Source organism: Pelophylax lessonae (assembly GCF_965119305.1).
Source record: "Pelophylax lessonae genome assembly, chromosome: 4".
NCBI lineage: Eukaryota > Metazoa > Chordata > Amphibia > Anura > Ranidae > Pelophylax > Pelophylax lessonae.
This window is the reverse complement of record NC_138771.1, coordinates 79515432-79532055: the sequence shown is the minus strand read 5'-3', so window position 1 is coordinate 79532055 and position 16624 is coordinate 79515432. Positions and strand designations below refer to the sequence as shown.

The 16624-nt window shown below is 39.3% G+C and overlaps 1 protein-coding gene across 2 annotated transcripts in view; it reads right to left on the bottom strand.

Moving 5' to 3' along the window:
* Positions 1–16624, bottom strand: part of ATP8B4 (ATPase phospholipid transporting 8B4 (putative)) — a 648069-nt gene that overhangs the window by 398266 nt on the left and 233179 nt on the right. For both annotated transcript variants that reach the window (XM_082254031.1, XM_082254032.1), the window contains exon 7: positions 15114–15175. In XM_082254031.1, the coding sequence (XP_082110157.1) occupies positions 15114–15175 (62 nt within the window). The remainder of the gene's footprint in view (positions 1–15113; positions 15176–16624) is intronic.

Here is a 16624-nt window from a genome sequence, read left to right as displayed (position 1 = left end):
CAACATGCTATATCTGTTTTTTACAGCGCACTGTTGAGCCTGTATTATCCAGAGAACCCGGGATATTTAGCTAAACGGGAAAAAGATCTCGGTAGTTCTCCGTCGGATAACCAGAGGACAAAGATTCTTCAGTTGGCCCTATCTTCATCTTTATCCACTAAAACAGCTGAAGTTAATTATAAACTATTAACAAGGTGGCACTATACACCATCAAAACTGCATGCGATGTTTCCTTTACAATCATCACTTTGTGGAGGAAATGTGGCCAAGTGGCAACACATGCTCATATTTGGTGGACATGCCCGATCATACAACCATACTGGGAGAAAATATTATTTGCTATAAATAAGATAACGGCTCCAACTTAGCACGAGATCCCTGGAGTGTTCTATTTCATTGCACTTCACAGCCTTTAAAGTCATATAAACATTCCATTATACCTCACCTTTTGAATGCAGCGAAAGCTGTCATTTCAGTTAGATGGGGAGAACCGGAACCACCCTCCTTTCGAGAGTGGTGTATTAAAGTGGATTCTGTAGCACTTATGGAAGATCTTACTTATATTTCTAAGGGGCAGATTGATAAAGGATATAAAACCTGGGCTGCATGGAAAAAATTTAAGGCCGACCCCAAGTTGGCCTGATTCGATATGGAATAGTTCCAGGTTGTTTGGTGTGAGTGTTGGTGACATTACTCAGTGAAAAGGAATGAGAAAAGTGTTCTGTGATAACCCACCGCAAAGGGGGGGGGGGGGTTTCTTCTTTGGTTTGTTGTGTTGATGTTAGTAAATTTGCTTTATGATAGGTTATGGTATATAATCTTTTTTGTGTTTTTTTTTGTTATTTGTATAACATTGGAAAAATTAATAAAAAGTTATTAAAAAAAAAAAACTGCAGACTTTCATCTTTGAGGGTATTTACATCCAAATCAGGTGAAAGGTGTAGGAATTACAACAGTTTGTATATGTGCCTCCCACTTTTTAAGGGACCAAAAGTAATGGGACAATTCAAATCAGGTGAAAGGTGTAGGAATTACAACAGTTTGTATATGTGCCTCCCACTTTTTAAGGGACCAAAAGTAATGGGACAATTGGCTGCTCAGCTGTTCCATGGCCAGGTGTGTGTTATTCCCTCATTATCCCATTTACAAGCAGCAGATAAAAGGTCCAGAGTTAATTTCAAGTGTGCTATTTGAATTTGGAATCTGTTGCGGTCAACTCTCAATATGAGATCCAAAGAGCTGTCACTATCAGCGAAGCAAGCCATCATTAGGCTGAAAAAACAAAACAGAAAGAGAAGAGTATGGAGAAGGAAAGGAACTGCTCATGATCCAAAGCATACCACCTCATCAGAGAAGCATGGTGGTGGTAGTGTCATGGCGTGGGCATGTATGGCTGCCAATGGAACTGGTTCTCTTGTATTTATTGATGTGACTACTGACAAAAGCAGCAGGATGAATTCTGAAGTGTTTCGGGCAATATTATCTGCTCATTTTCACCCAAATGCTTCAAAATTAATTGGACGGCGCTTCACAGTGCAGATGGACAATGACCCGAAGCATTTAAGGGAAAGAAATGGAATATCATGCAATTGCCAAGTCAATCACCTGACCTGAATCCGATTGAGCATGCATTTCACTTGAGCATGCATTTCACTTGCTGAAGACAAAACTGAAGGGAAAATGCCCCAAGAACAAGCAGGAACTGAAGACAGTTGCAGTAGAGGCCTGGCAGAGCATCACCAGGGATGAAACCCAGCGTCCCAGGTCTATGCGTTCCAGACTTCAGGCTGTAATTCGCTGCAAAGGATTTGCAACCAAGTATTAAAAAGTGAAAGTTTGATTTATGATTGTTAATCTGTCCCATTACTTTGGGTCCCTTAAAAAGTGGGAGGCACATATACAAACTGTTGTAATTCCTACACCGTTCACCTGATTTGGATGTAAATACCCTCAAATTAAAGCTGAAAGTCTGCAGTTAAAGAACATCTAGTTTGTTTTATTTCAAATCCATTGTGGTGGTGTATAGAGTCAAAAAGATTAGAATTGTGTTTATGTCCCAATATTTATGGACCCGACTGTAGTTGTTGTAATATGCTGGTGTCTGACACAAACACCAAGGTTGTACTGCAGGTGAACAATTACAGTTTAAAGAGAGATTTGAAAAGCCGTCTATATAACAAATGTTAATTAGAACGACCAATTTAAAGGGAGCCTGTTCTCAAAATAATAACTATAGCAATAAACTCACTTTTATATGTAGAAAAGATTATGATAAACAGCAGAGTTTTTCATGCATGTCCTACAATGTCTGTTATTAACATTGCAACAAATGCTCACAGTTCTTCCTCTCTTGTAATGATGTTTGGATAGCACACAGTGCGTGCAAAAATTGGGCTCTCTATGGTCGGACAAGGTACGCATATGCCAACCACTGCTGAAGCTGTTAAAGAGAGTTTGTCATGGGAATAAAAGTCATAAACATCTCAGCAGATCTTATTATAACTTTCCCAGCCACATAAAACAGGGAATCACAGCACAATCGAAATTGGAACAGAGTTCCTTTCCCTTAGAAGTGATAACAGCTTCTTGATGCAATTAAATGTATTTCTCAATACTGATTTATACTGTTATCTACTGGCATACATGAAATCACAGCTTGGAAATTAGTGATTTCAGAAAGCACAGTACTTTCCATAAGACAAGAAAACAGCTCCATGTGGCAATTTTGGGCTTCATTAATGTACCTTATGTGCATTTCAAAGTTGGACACAGGTGGCACATTCTAAAAGGAACACAAACTCAGCATGAATGTCTTTTACAGTATCATTTGGAGAGTACACATAGATCTTTTGCTGAATGGAAAAAAAAGTCATCTTGCAGAAGAACAGAGAAGAGAGTGTAAGCACAATTTGGTAACAATGCCAAGGTAGTGATTCATCAACTAATCTCACAAGGATTTTAGGATTATGAGTTCTATTGTCAAAATACTTCAAAGATTCAGAAAAAACAACTGAAGGCAGTCACCCACGATGTTATTTTTGCAACAGGTCTACAACTGCAAAATATGTAGTGCAGAACTTTAAAAAAAAATTTAGCAAGAACTTAAATATTATGATATTTGGGACTGCCAATCACAGAAGTTTGTCATCAAGCTGGAAAATTCTGGAGGATCTGTACAGGATGAGAAGAAACATCTAAGCAGCAATAAGAATGATTGTTCTAGATCCAACTGAGTTCCCCCCTAGCTTTACTATTTTGACAAATAATCATTCATTAAAAAAGAAATAGGAGAGGTCTCTTCTGAAATAAAAAGCTTTCATGCGTAAGCAGGGAGTGGTAATGTTTAATTCTTCCTCACCCCCAAACTCTCCCTTCAATCAACAACATTTAAAACATTTTAACATACATTCCCTAATGCAAGGTGTCTTCCGAGTGGTTACATAATCAGTGGGTCCTCCTCCAGCATTAGTGGGCTTTACATAGAGCAGCTCCAAAGTTGTGACATTCAAGTAACGTTTCTATACAGCATTGTACTGTGAGTCCAGGCTGCGTAATGATGCACCCCCTAGGGGTGTGTCTATGATGGCCTGGTCCCACAAGAAGTGGCTGACACTGGGCATCATCCAACCCAGAAAATAAAAAAGCAATAGAGGAGGATACAGAGGGCAGTGGTAGAGCGTGGAGGGAGTAGTGTTTTAAATGTCCGGGGGGGGGGGGGGGGGGGCAATTTGAGTAAAAAGTGAAGATGGGCTTTAACTGATGTTTTATATCTAGTTGTTATGATTTACATAAAATCTTTTAGAAACATTTAACACAGGTTGCAGCAATGATACAGAATTCACTCAGCAGTATGGGTTTACTAAAGAGTGAGCACAACAGAAGCGGTTTACCTTCAGGCCCTCTCTTTATAATTAAAAGCTTCCACATAAGCCATATGTACACAACAGGAAGGTGTTGAAAACGGGAATGAGTCACTGCTTTAAATCAATTACTTGAGCTAAACATTCCATCTGCTGTCTAAAAATAAGAATACAAATTATTAAAATGTAATATTCTATATTTACCTGACTAAGGCTGGCCATACATGTTCAATTTCCTTCCACAATTTTCTATTAGATTTACCACAAAACACATAATATGAGGTCAAAGCTAAACAACACTTTTACTTGTATCCAATTAGGCAGTACTACGTAGGTGAGGTAAATTTCAAGAAAATTGTAAGAAAATTGTATAATGTATGGCAAGCCTTAATCAGGTAAAAAATCAGCACATAAAAAAATAATTCTCGTTATCGGATTCATAGGCTGAAGTACTATGCATATCAGTAGCTGTTCCAGACTCAGGAAAAATGCAATTGGTTATTATCATAGATTGAAGCAGATCCATCATAAGAAACGTTTTAAAACTACAAACAGGTGCCAGCATTTTATACAGTAAATCATTTTAAAAACATTTTTTCAAGCTTTTATCAGAGCATGTTTAAAAATATAGTATAACTGCAAAAAAAAAAAAAAAAAAAGAGTATGCAACCGAATTCCAAAAGAATTGGGACACTGTACAAATTGTGAGTAAGGGCTCTTTCACACGGACGTTCCGTATGTCCATATATCACCCCATCCGTTTGCGGGTGATATACAGACATAATGCTTGTCAATGGGATTGCGGATGTCATCGGATGACCATCCGCTGACATCCGATTTGTGTCCTTTCAGTTCTGTTCCGTTTTTTGGAACGGAACAGAACCCTATTTTTCCTCCGTTAAAAAAACGGAACTGATGCAAAATCGGATGTCAGCGGTGTCATCCGCTGACATCCGCAATCCCCATAGACTAACATTATGTCCGTATATCATCTGCAAACGGATGGGATGATATGCGGACATACAGAACGGATGACACGAGTGTCATCCGTGTCCGTAAAAAAAAAAAAAAAAGTGCCGCAGCGGACAAAAAAAAACGGAGAGGCCGTGTGAAAGAGGCCTTAAAAAGGAATGGACTAATTTACAAATCAAAAACTTATATTTTATTCACAATATAATATAGATAACATGTCAAATGTTGAAAGTGAGACATTTTGAAATGTCATGCCAAATATTGGCTCATTTTGGATTTCATGAGAGCTACACAAAAAGTTGGGACAGGTAGCAATAATAGGCCGGGAAAGTTAAATGTACATATAAGGAACAGCTGGAGGACCAATTTGCAACTTATTAGGTCAATTGGCAACATGATTGGGTATAAAAAGAGCCTCTCAGAGTGGCAGTGTCTCTCAGAAGTCAAGATGGGCAGAGGATCACCAATTCCCCCAATGCCCCCCAAAATAGTGGAGCAATATCAGAAAGGAGTACCTATGTGAGGAGGTTTCGAGGGGCGGGAACTTTCCTTGGTATTCTAAATATATTGACATAATCTTTGTGCTGGCTCCACCCCCCTGACGAAGTTACAGGTGTGACGTAACATGTACGGGGGCGGAGCCTGCGCATGGAAGCCGCATCCCAGCCGAGTTTGAAGAGATTATTGCAGCCGGCACTGCTTAAGTGACCATTCATGTGAGTTTTATTTTATGCGTCTTCATTTACAAATAAATATACAGAGAGCATTAGGAGTGTCCCTTTGTTTTATATGCACTACTATTGATCGTGTCCCGCTCCTGAGGAGGGTGGAGGAGATAGAACACTGATGGTTTCAGCTGGAGATTCCTGTCAGAGATCCTGCATCCTTTAGCCTTGGAGGAAGAAGGAGGTGTATGGCAATATTGTATGCTAAAGCTTGTCTGACTCATTGTGATAGAGGAGTCAGACATTAAGGTGAGCTGCTACTTAGCACATTATCACACGGATCACCAGAGTGTGGAGTGAGCACCAGCACATTATATTTATTCAGCACTGAAGACCTATTCATTAATTTTTTTATTATTTTTTTGTTATTTAATATAGACTATTTGATAATTTAAAGGACTTTATTGGAGTACTATTTCACTTTATGCACTTTATTTACCATCTAATTATTTATTCATGCCATTTATGATCATTGATTGATTGGCGCTGCATTTTTTTTATTTGAATGTGTTATTAGGGCTGTTTATAGTTAACCAAGGGCTAATAAAGGTTTAAAAAGCAACACATTTTATCTACAATTGTTGTTTTTTACTTGCTTAAAAAGTAAATTTGATCCTGATTAAAGGGCAACCTTTGATTCACACATGAATTATATAAAAAGTAACAGTAAGATTACTTTGGATATCTGAGGTCTGGTTCACACCAATTGCTTTCCAGCACATTTTTAAACTGCTTCCAGAATGCATGCACAGTGTGTGCCATGTATTCAAATGTCCCAAATTCACACCAAAGAGGTCAGTTCCAGTGCTTTCAACAAAAGTACAATCTTCTGAATTGTTTTTGCTTGAAACGCAAGTAAACGCACCGAAAAGTACCGGAACCCGCAGAATGAAAATAAAGATTATTCAAGTGTCAAAAGGATAGGGAAAAAAATCGCAATGGAATGCATTCGAAAAGGAATCAAAAAAGGCGTGTAAAATGTGAATGCAAACATGTATCCGAAACACAGAAATTGTGGTGGAAACAAGCCCTGAGGCTTGGTTCACACTGTCGCGACTTGGGATTTGACTTGTGAAACCCTAAGTTGCATGACATGTGAATTCCCATGTTAGTCAATGAGAGCTGTCTTAATTAGTACTACTAAAGTCGCTTCAACTTTAGAAAAGCTTCCTGTACTACTTCAAGGCGACTTCTATCTGACTTGTGCCCAAAGACTTTAACCACTTCAGCCCCGGAAGGTTTTACCCCCTTAATGACAAGGCCATTTTTTGCTATACGGCACTGCGTTACTTTAACTGACAATTGCATGGTCGTGAGACGCTGTACCCAAATAAAGTATATGTTCTTTTTTCCCCACAAACAGAGCTTTCTTTTGGTGGTATTTGATCACGTCTGCGGTTTTTATTTTTTTGCGCTGTAAACAAAAAATACCGACAGTTTTGAAAAAAAAAAAAAATATTTTTGTACTTTTTGCTATAAAACATACCCAATAAGAAAAAAAAATAAAAAAATCTAATTTGTTCATCAATTTAGGCCACTTTGTATTCTGCTACATATTTATGGTGAAAAAATATCAATAAGTGTATATTGGTTGGTTTGTGCAAAGGGTATAGCGTCTACAAACCATGAGATAGATTTAGTCACCTCCAAGTCGGATCCTCATCTATATTGTTGTGATTTAGATCTGACTTTGGATTCGATTACCCAGGCATTCCTAAAAGTGGCATCAAATTCATACTCAAGTTGCCAGGAAGTTGCCTGGCAAACTCGCACCGTAAGTCGTGGGACTTTCAGGTCACGGCCTTAGTCATGCTTCTAAACAGTATTTATAAACACTGTTCAAATGCTTTATTTTTGTCAGCAGCTACACCAGCTGTGTATTACGGAGTAAAATTGACAGGCATTGTGCAAGCAGGGGGACAGGGACAAGGTATGCTATGTACACACTGCCTATTTTGTTTACCTTTATTTTTATGCATGCAGCACACCTAATGTCCTCAGCTGCTTAAATATTAGAGTATGTTACAGGGGGAGGTAGGGACTCCTTACACTAGCAAAAAGGGTTGTACAGACTGGGACAATGACAATAATTGACAGTTATCCTGAAACTGACTGGTTTTAAAAAGACTGCTATTTACAGCAAAGGAGTAGACACTGATGAAATGATTACAGAATAATTATTTAGGATAGGTTAGAAGTCCCAAAAAGTAGGAAATATGATAGCCTTAAATGCATATATGCCACATCCAGAGTGTTAATTTATCATTTAATTGTTTAGTGGCAAATAATTCTGTAGAAATTATGCTATGGAGGTTATGTCTCTTATCTATGGAGATGGAGTATTTAAGTACTGGTTATGAGAATTTTTGTAGGAGGCAAAGAAAATCAGACATATCTTTCCCAATTTTGTTTTCCTTTTTATGAATGATTTAAAATAGATAAGGGTAACAAAGCAATTTGATTATTGCTTCTACTGTGAAAACACTGCTTAATCCCAGCAATAACTTCTCTTAATCACAGTCATCCTCTTATTACAGTGGATACACTTGTTTACTGGAATACAGCAAAATAAGCCAAGTAATAAAAAAATATTAAAAAAAAAAGAGAGACCTTCTATGCAAGATAAATGCACGAATACAAATAGGTAATAAAATACCAACCATCTTCTTCTCCACTAAATGTTACAGCTCAAGTGTTTGGGCTGCATATTTCAAACTGATTTGGTATCGTCTATAAGATTCCACTGATTATTATTATTATACAGGATTTATATAGCGCCGACAGCGGGAAGACAATACATTTACAATACAATTCAATACAGGAGGATTTAGAGGGCCCTGCTCGTTAGAGCTTACAATCTAGAAGGGGGGTCAAGTGAAACAAAAGGCAATAGCTGTGGGGGATGAGCTGATAGAGAAAATGGAGGCACAGTTGTCAGGTGTGGGTAGGATAGGCTTCTCTGAAGAGGAGGGTTTTCAGAGATCGTCTAAAAGCTAATAGAGTAGGAGATAATCAGACAGATAAGGGTAAGGCATTCCATAGGATTGGTGAGGCTCTGGTAAAGTCCTGGAGGCGAGCATGGGAGGAGGTGATGAGGGAGCTAGAGAGCAGGAGGTTTTGAGACCATAATATGATTTCATTTAATGTTAGCTGTAAGCAAAAAACACATACAGGAAATACAAAAACACTTAACTTTAAGAGAGCAAATTTTCCGAGGATGAGAGCTGCTCTCCAGGATTTAGACTGGGAGGGAATATTGGCATCGATGAGCACAGAACAAAAATGGGAAGTTTTTCAAAAATACTTTATGCAAACTCACTGCAAAGTATATTCCCATGGGTAATAAGTTTAAAAGGCTAAAAATAAAACCTATGTGGCTCACAGCAAAAGTTAAAAAAGCTATAAATAAGAAAGGAGCTTTTAAAAAAATATAAAAATTAGGGAACACTATCATTGTTTAATTGTTACAAAGAATATAACAGAATATGTAAAAAGGAAATCAGGGATGCAAAAATTCAAAATGAACGACAGATTGCAAAAGATAGTAAACAGATTGCAAAAGATAGAATGACAAACCCCAAAAAATCTTCAAATATATTAACAGTAAAAAGGTTAGGTCTGAACATGTAGGCCCTTTACAAAAAAATCAGGAGTGGATAACTGGGGACAAAGAGAAGGCAAATGTATTAAATACTTTCTTCAGCTCTGTGTATACAAAGGAGCATAGGGGAGCTCATGGCCATAATGAGGACAGTATTGACACAGCCCCAAATGATCCACAATGGCTCAAAAGTGATATGGTCCAGAAATATTTTAGACAGAATAAGGGTGGATAAAGCGCCTGGACCAGATGGCATCCACCCACACATCCTAAAAGAATTGAGCGCTGTAATTTCTAAGCCTTTTTTTCCTAATTTTTAGGGACTCGTTAAGGACTGGAATAGTACCACTGGATTGGTGTAGGGCCAATGTGGTGCCTATATTTAAAAAAGGGATCAAAGTCTTTACCAAGTAACTATAAACCTGTTAGTTTAACTTCTATAGTCGGGAAGATATTGGAGAGTTTAATAAAAGACCACATCGATGAGTTCTTGCTGGAAACAAATATTTTTAGCAACAGACAGCATGGATTCATGAAAGACAGAAGTTGTCAAACAAACCTGATTTCTTTTTATGAGGAGGTAAGTAAAACCTTGGACCGAGGGGTGGCTGTGGATGTAGTATACTTGGATTTTGCAAAAGCATTTGACACAGTTCCCCACACACGGCTAATGTGTAAGGTAAAGTCTACTGGGAAAGATCGGTTTATAATTGGATAGAAAATTGGCTAAAAGATAGAATTCAGAGAGTAATGGTTAATGATTCTTACTCTGAATTGTCTAAAGTTATCAGTGGTGTACCCCAAGGTTCAGTGTTGGGACCCTTACTTTTTAATATCTTTATAAATGATATCGGGTCTGGGATTAAAAGTAGCATTTCAGTCTTTGACACCAAGCTTTGCAGTGGAATAACTTCTTTACAGGATGTCTCCAACTTACAAGCTGACCTCAATGCACTGTTTCATTGGGCAACTATGTGGCAAATGAGGTTTAATGTTGATAAATGTAAAGTTATGCACTTGGGGGCTAAGAATATGCATGCATCATACATACTAGACGGAGTAGAACTGGGGGAATCCATAGCGGAGAAGGATCTGGGTGTTCTGGTAGATCATAAGCTTAATAATAGCATGCCAAGCTGCTGTTTCCAAAGCAAGCAAAGTCCTTTCTTGTATTAACAGAGGCATGGACTCCAGAGAGAAAGATATCATTTCTCCCCTGTACAGATCATTAGTAAGACCTCATCTGGAATATGCAGTTCAGTTTTGGGCACCAGTTCTTAAACAGGATATCCGGGAAGTGGAGAAAGTGCAGAGAAGGGCATCCAAACTGATAAGAGGCATGAAGGACCTCAGCTACTGTATGAGAAAATATTAGAAGAACTGAATTTATTCTCTCTTGAGAAGAGGAGATTAAGTGGGGATATGATCAACATGTATAAATACATAAGGGGTCCATATAGTGAACTTGGTGTTGAGTTGTTCACTTTAAGGTCAACACACACACATATGTATGAATCGGGATGGAGGTATGTACATGGAACCATGTGAGACCATTTCTTTTGCTTACTTTCAATAGTACCCGGGTGGAAGACACCCATGTCCGCTGTCGGTCCCACACGGTCCCATTGTGACACACACAGGCCTATGGCTGCATACAATTTACAATTTTTACCCTATTTTATTTATACAACCCATGGATTGGTTGTGCGCCCTCTGGTGGTGGCTGTGTATCTCTCCCGGGAGCTGCGATATACGAACAGGAAGTTTAGTCTCCCTGGCTGCCCCCTCCCCTTCGGGGGCGGGGCCACCTGTATATCAGCACCATGTCCTTCCCCCCAACGTACGAGCACCGTCACAGGTGCACGTATGTTTTGGTGGGTGAAATCAATCTGAGGCTGCGGTTGCCAGCACAAGCTGACTTCTACCGCTGGACAGCATGGATGCACTGGTTGCACCCCTGCCTCCACCATCCTCCACATGGCGTTCTAGGACTAGAGCCAGGTGCCTATGCGTTGTGTTTTCAGGTGAGGTCTCCTTTCACAATCTCTTCTGCTGCCATTTCGCTTTCTTTCCCTCTTTGGGTCCTTTCATGATGTTTCACCTCCCCTGCATCCCTTTAGTTTTTTCACCCTTTCTGAGGCTCATCCTTCCTTGTCTTGCTCACCCATTCCCAAGTGGATTCACTAATCATTACATGTTTTTTATTATCACTCATCGCCATTTATTTTGGGTTCCACTCTGCTTCTTCTATATCATTCTTAATTAATTTTTTTCACCTTGGTCCCCCCTTTTCTTACCACACCCCATTCACTTTTTATGTATCACCAAGTGGATATAGTATCTTACCCTTTAAATCTAATTTTGAACTACATACAATACAATCTATATTTCTAGAGGCAACTGGTCCCTGCTTCCTACAATATTTGCTTGGACTGACTCATTATGCAGTTTATTATACAATTATACTTATCTTGATCCTTCTATATTTCTAGAGGCAACTGGTCCCTGCTTCATATAATATTTACTTGGACTGACTCATTATGCAGTTTATTATACAATTATACTTATCTTGATCCTTTGGATATCACTTAGTGATACAAACAATGTAATTATATACTCCATTGAGATGCATATTCATTTATTTTCAGCCTATAATTCGCTATCAAGCAGAAGCTTCATTTTCCACAATCTTGATTCCTCTCCTGTCTCCCCAACGTGTTCGCCAATGGTTCAAGTCCTGTCAGCTCCCGGGTTAGACCATGACAGCCCCCGCATCGTGAGAGCACGCATCCACCATCTATCTTTGGGTCATGTGTGAGTGTGATCTTTTTCATTTTTGTTCATGTACAGATGTTACAATATCACACTCCTCAATCATATATAGTAACATGTTGTTTACTGTCTCATTCATTTTTAGACAATTTATCTCATATATACTCCTGATGAGTGAGCTTACTGAAGACTCACGAAACGCGTCGAGTTACTACAATATATGAGTGCAACCCACATTTTTATCGATATTGTTATTCATGTGTATTGTTGATGCTATTATGCCGCATGCCCATTGTGTTGTTGTTTTATTGTTGTCATCATTCATATGCAACTACATCAAATAAAAATTGTCATTTTTTACCATCTTTGTACTATGGTCACTGAATGTGCATACCTCATTCAAAGTCCCACCCCAAGGGCACCTTCTCTCTTTTTTCTAGTATGAATCGGGATGGAGGTATGTACATGGAACCATGTGAGACCATTTCTTTTTTTTTTTCTTTAACACACACACACACATATATATATATATATATATATATAGCTGTGGGCATGTCAGTAGTTTTTTTTTTAATCTTAATTTATTATTTACATTTGTATTGATTTTAAAAAAAAGAATTTTAGTCTCTTTTTGAGTCTCGTTGGGGGGCTTTTGTGAAATATCAGGGATCTAAAACAGACCCCTGATGTCTCAGTTTGAGACAGAGAAAGGAACTGAGAACAAAGATTCCCCAGTCCCTTTCTCTGCAGCCAGAAAGCAGGGCTAATCTGCACAGTGCAGGGTGATTATGGTGTGCCCAGGCACACAGGTCAACCTATGTGTGCACACTTATGTGTTCCAAGGACATTTAGTCAGCAGGCATTCAAAGTATGCTTCAGGGAAAGAATGCTGCAAAGTGTTTGATAATATCCTTTGCTATTACTCTGTCTGAATATGAAAACAGAACTGTACCTTTATTACATATTAGTTGCTTTGGCAGTTTGGTAAATGCAAGAGTTAAACTACCTTGCAGCGGTTCGGCTCTCCAGCAGTCCAACAAGTCCACCCCCCTTTAAGGAGTGAGAGCACTGTTGATTTCAGCAGTGTTCAGGTAGGCATGTCAGACTGCTGGAGAGCTGGGATGCTGCTTTGTGTGCGAAGTAAACAAATCAAAACTCCTGTACTGTTAGGGTAATCTAACCCTTACTGCAGAACATAACAGTGTTAAAAAAAAAAAAAGTAGCGGTTACCCAATAGTTATTACCATATGTACAGTCCAGCTGCATTACCGTAATAGAGATTTAAGAGGGCTTTAAAACATATATATTTTGACAATGTATACACTATTTAATAATTATCTTGATGCAAAGTATTATTATTTAGCTAGGAATATTCAAACTGAACCATATCTTACTCCAAGCCTCATCCTTTTTTGATTTAGTGTAATAATTCAGACGTTAAAGCGGGGCTCCACCCAAAAGGGAAAGTTCTGCGTTAAGCACTCCCCCCCCCCCCCCACAAATATGTCACATTTGGCATGTCATTCTTGGGGGGGGGGGACAGGTACCTAGTTTTGACAGGTACCTGCTCCCACTTCTGCTCAAGCCGCCTAGTTCTCCTCTCCCCTCTCTCCATGCAATGTTCTAGGACACATCACAGGTCCCCGAAGATTGCCGACCAATGGAGAGGCATTGCACGGCTTGCGCATGTGCAGAGCGCACCCGGCTTTGAAACCGCAAGCTGTCACAGGTGGGTGCCCACATTTGCAATGCCTGCAACGTGAAGGAGAGGGATAGGAAGCAAGACTTTGGGCGGCCACCTAGCTGGACCGTGGGACAGGCGAGTGTGTGTTTCCAAAAGTCAGCAGCTACACTTTTTGTAGCTGTTGACTTTTAATAAACATCAAAATGAGTGGAACGCCACTTTAAACCGAAATGACACCACAAGAGTTATGTACATTTAAGGCCCCTTTCACACTGATGTGATGCGGTTTGACCACACCGAGATTTTATTGCAGTGTACCGTTTGGTGCTGGTTAGCTGCACATTCCCATAGAGTTCTATTATGTTCCACAGTTTTGGTGCACTTTCTGAAAGCACACGAAAACTCTTGCATTGGGACATAACAGAACTAAATGGAAAAGTACAGATAACCTGAACCAAACTCACCGGTACACTGAGTTACACCTGTAGTGCGGTCAAACCGCACCGAATCAGTGTGAAGGGGGCCTAAGGGCTTGTTTACAAATAATGCGGTGATCGGCTTCTTTCTGCACTAGATAAAGGCCAGTCACCGCTGGAACACATAGGAGAAAAATAAATGTTTTTTGTTGTGCCCTGCCCACACAGCAACACAGCCGAGAGATGTGTTGCAGTGAGCAGCGGTAAGATGCAGACTTGGGAGCATTTTACCATAGCACACTGAGACAGGTCATAGATAAATGAGGTTTTTTTTTTTTTCTTTTTGATGGATTGGGGAATCCTCCCTGCTGTGCCTTTGTATTCTGACAGTAATGAGACTTCCCTGCTATCAGAATATACTGATAAGCGCTGCAGGCTTTAGCCTGTAGCACTGATCGAGTAGAAATTTTCCAACAGCCAGGTTTAACAGAAGTCAATCAGTGGATTGACTTCTGTTCAACTAGAGTGCCCATACATGAATCTAAATTTGTCTGGTCCCTGCTGAACCGGCCAAATTCAATACATGTATGGCAAGCTTGAGGAACAGCATGTCAGTGCACAGTAGTCTGTAGAAAGCACCAAGTAGAACTGGTGAATGAGAGACGATTCAAATAATACAGCAGTTTGTATAACACGGCACTTGAGGCTTAACAATAAGCAAAGGTGGCTGATTGTTATCACTCAGCATGAATTGTCTTTAAAATCAATTATTTATTTACTTTCATATACTTTAAATGAAGAATGGCAGCATGATATTGCTAATCAGTCATTACTGTGCCTAGCAGCATGCACTTGTCATTGGCCTGGAATTATCCATCTGTTATAGATACACAATCTGGGTTAATTCTTGACACTAGTGTTATATTAACCTCTACAAGAAATATATTTAAATACATTTTAGGTATTTTTTTTTGTTTAAATACATTTTCATATTGTTCCACCTGGTCACTTTGCACAGAAATAGCTATAGCTTTAAAATTAATTCCACCAACTGTTGTATAATATAATTGTTGATGTTCTCACCTGCCACTGAGAAGAACCTGAGACTGACGATTGTTCACTTGATTATCAGTCTTATGACGGAACTGCAATTTAGAAAAACATCTATTGTAAATGAATAGTATCTGCATACAGTTTACAGGGCTCTGCTCCATTTTATAAAGCCACTCTTAGGCTTCATGGACTCGGCTGTACAGGAACCATACAGCATGCACAGTCTACATATCACTCTCCTGGGGGACTCACAGATACCCACAGCACACTGTATTCAGGACATAAGTCTGTCTGCATGCAGGTGCTTTATGCATTCCCCAGGTCATAAAAGCATCTTCTAATTCATCTCAATAGGCAGCTCTATGCAGCAGAAACATGTCCCATGACAGTCATTACCCAGGCTCTGCACATTGTGTAGCCCCTGTGCTGCCATGTGTATGAAGCCTTAATAGCAGATAATGAGACCTTTCTGTAATACCTAAGGTACATACTCACAAACTGGTTTTGTCATTTTATGGGGTCTTAATACATGTCTGTATTGATTGTTTCACCAATGGAAAGCATAATCATTATTTTGTGTCTTGCATGCATTAAACATGTCAACTGGATATTTACTGGAGTTTCTACTATTTTTCAGGATATACAATTTGAAAGTGGTGAAATAACATTTGTGTGTTTCTAAGTATTTTTTTTCTTCCTTTTTTAAATTTACATGAAATTCTGTCTGGGTCATAAAAAGTATTACAGTCTAAGCTAGGATTTCCAAACTTTCTAAACAAAGGGCAAGATTACTGTCCTTCAGACTTAGGGGGGGGGGGGGCAGGGCAGACCATGGCCAGTGGGCATAGAAATTTTTTCTGGCATCAGTGGGAGTAAACAGTGTTCCATCTTTGGTGTCATTGGGAGAAAGTGTATGTTGTTGTTGATGTCAGTGGCAGGAATTATACCTCATTGCTGCTGTCAGTGGGCAGAATAGTGCCTTGAGTTATTGAGATGAATAGTGCTCTAAGGGCCGGATAAAGACAAGCAGAAAGCTGTATACAGGCCCCCAGGCCACAGTTTGGAGACCACTGGTCTAAGACTTTTTTTACTTGCACATAACATCCTCCTCCTGTAGGTGGCCCATAACCAACCAGTTTCATAATCGGGATCAAGCAGGGTACTTCAATAGCATTTCCAACATACAGATTTGAATCCTGTTCAGGTCCAATGAGTGTATAACACATCCCATTAGCATTGCACCCCAGGATTGTGAACCTGGAACCTGATGATTTTCATTGAAAAAGAGCAAGAGATGTGGGGATGCAGGAATGTGCCAAGTTTAAAAAAGATCATTGATTTATCCATATTTGAGTGGGTATAGCACCAATAGCTACCTAATAGCATCCAAAACCCCCATTAGAGTTGCCATAACATTAAATGAGCATACAGTACTTCTGTCTGCATTTAGGTGCTTTATGCATCCCAGGGCGCATAACCACATCTTCTAATTCATTTCAAATGGCAGCTGTATGCAGCAGATGCATGTCCTATGACAGTTA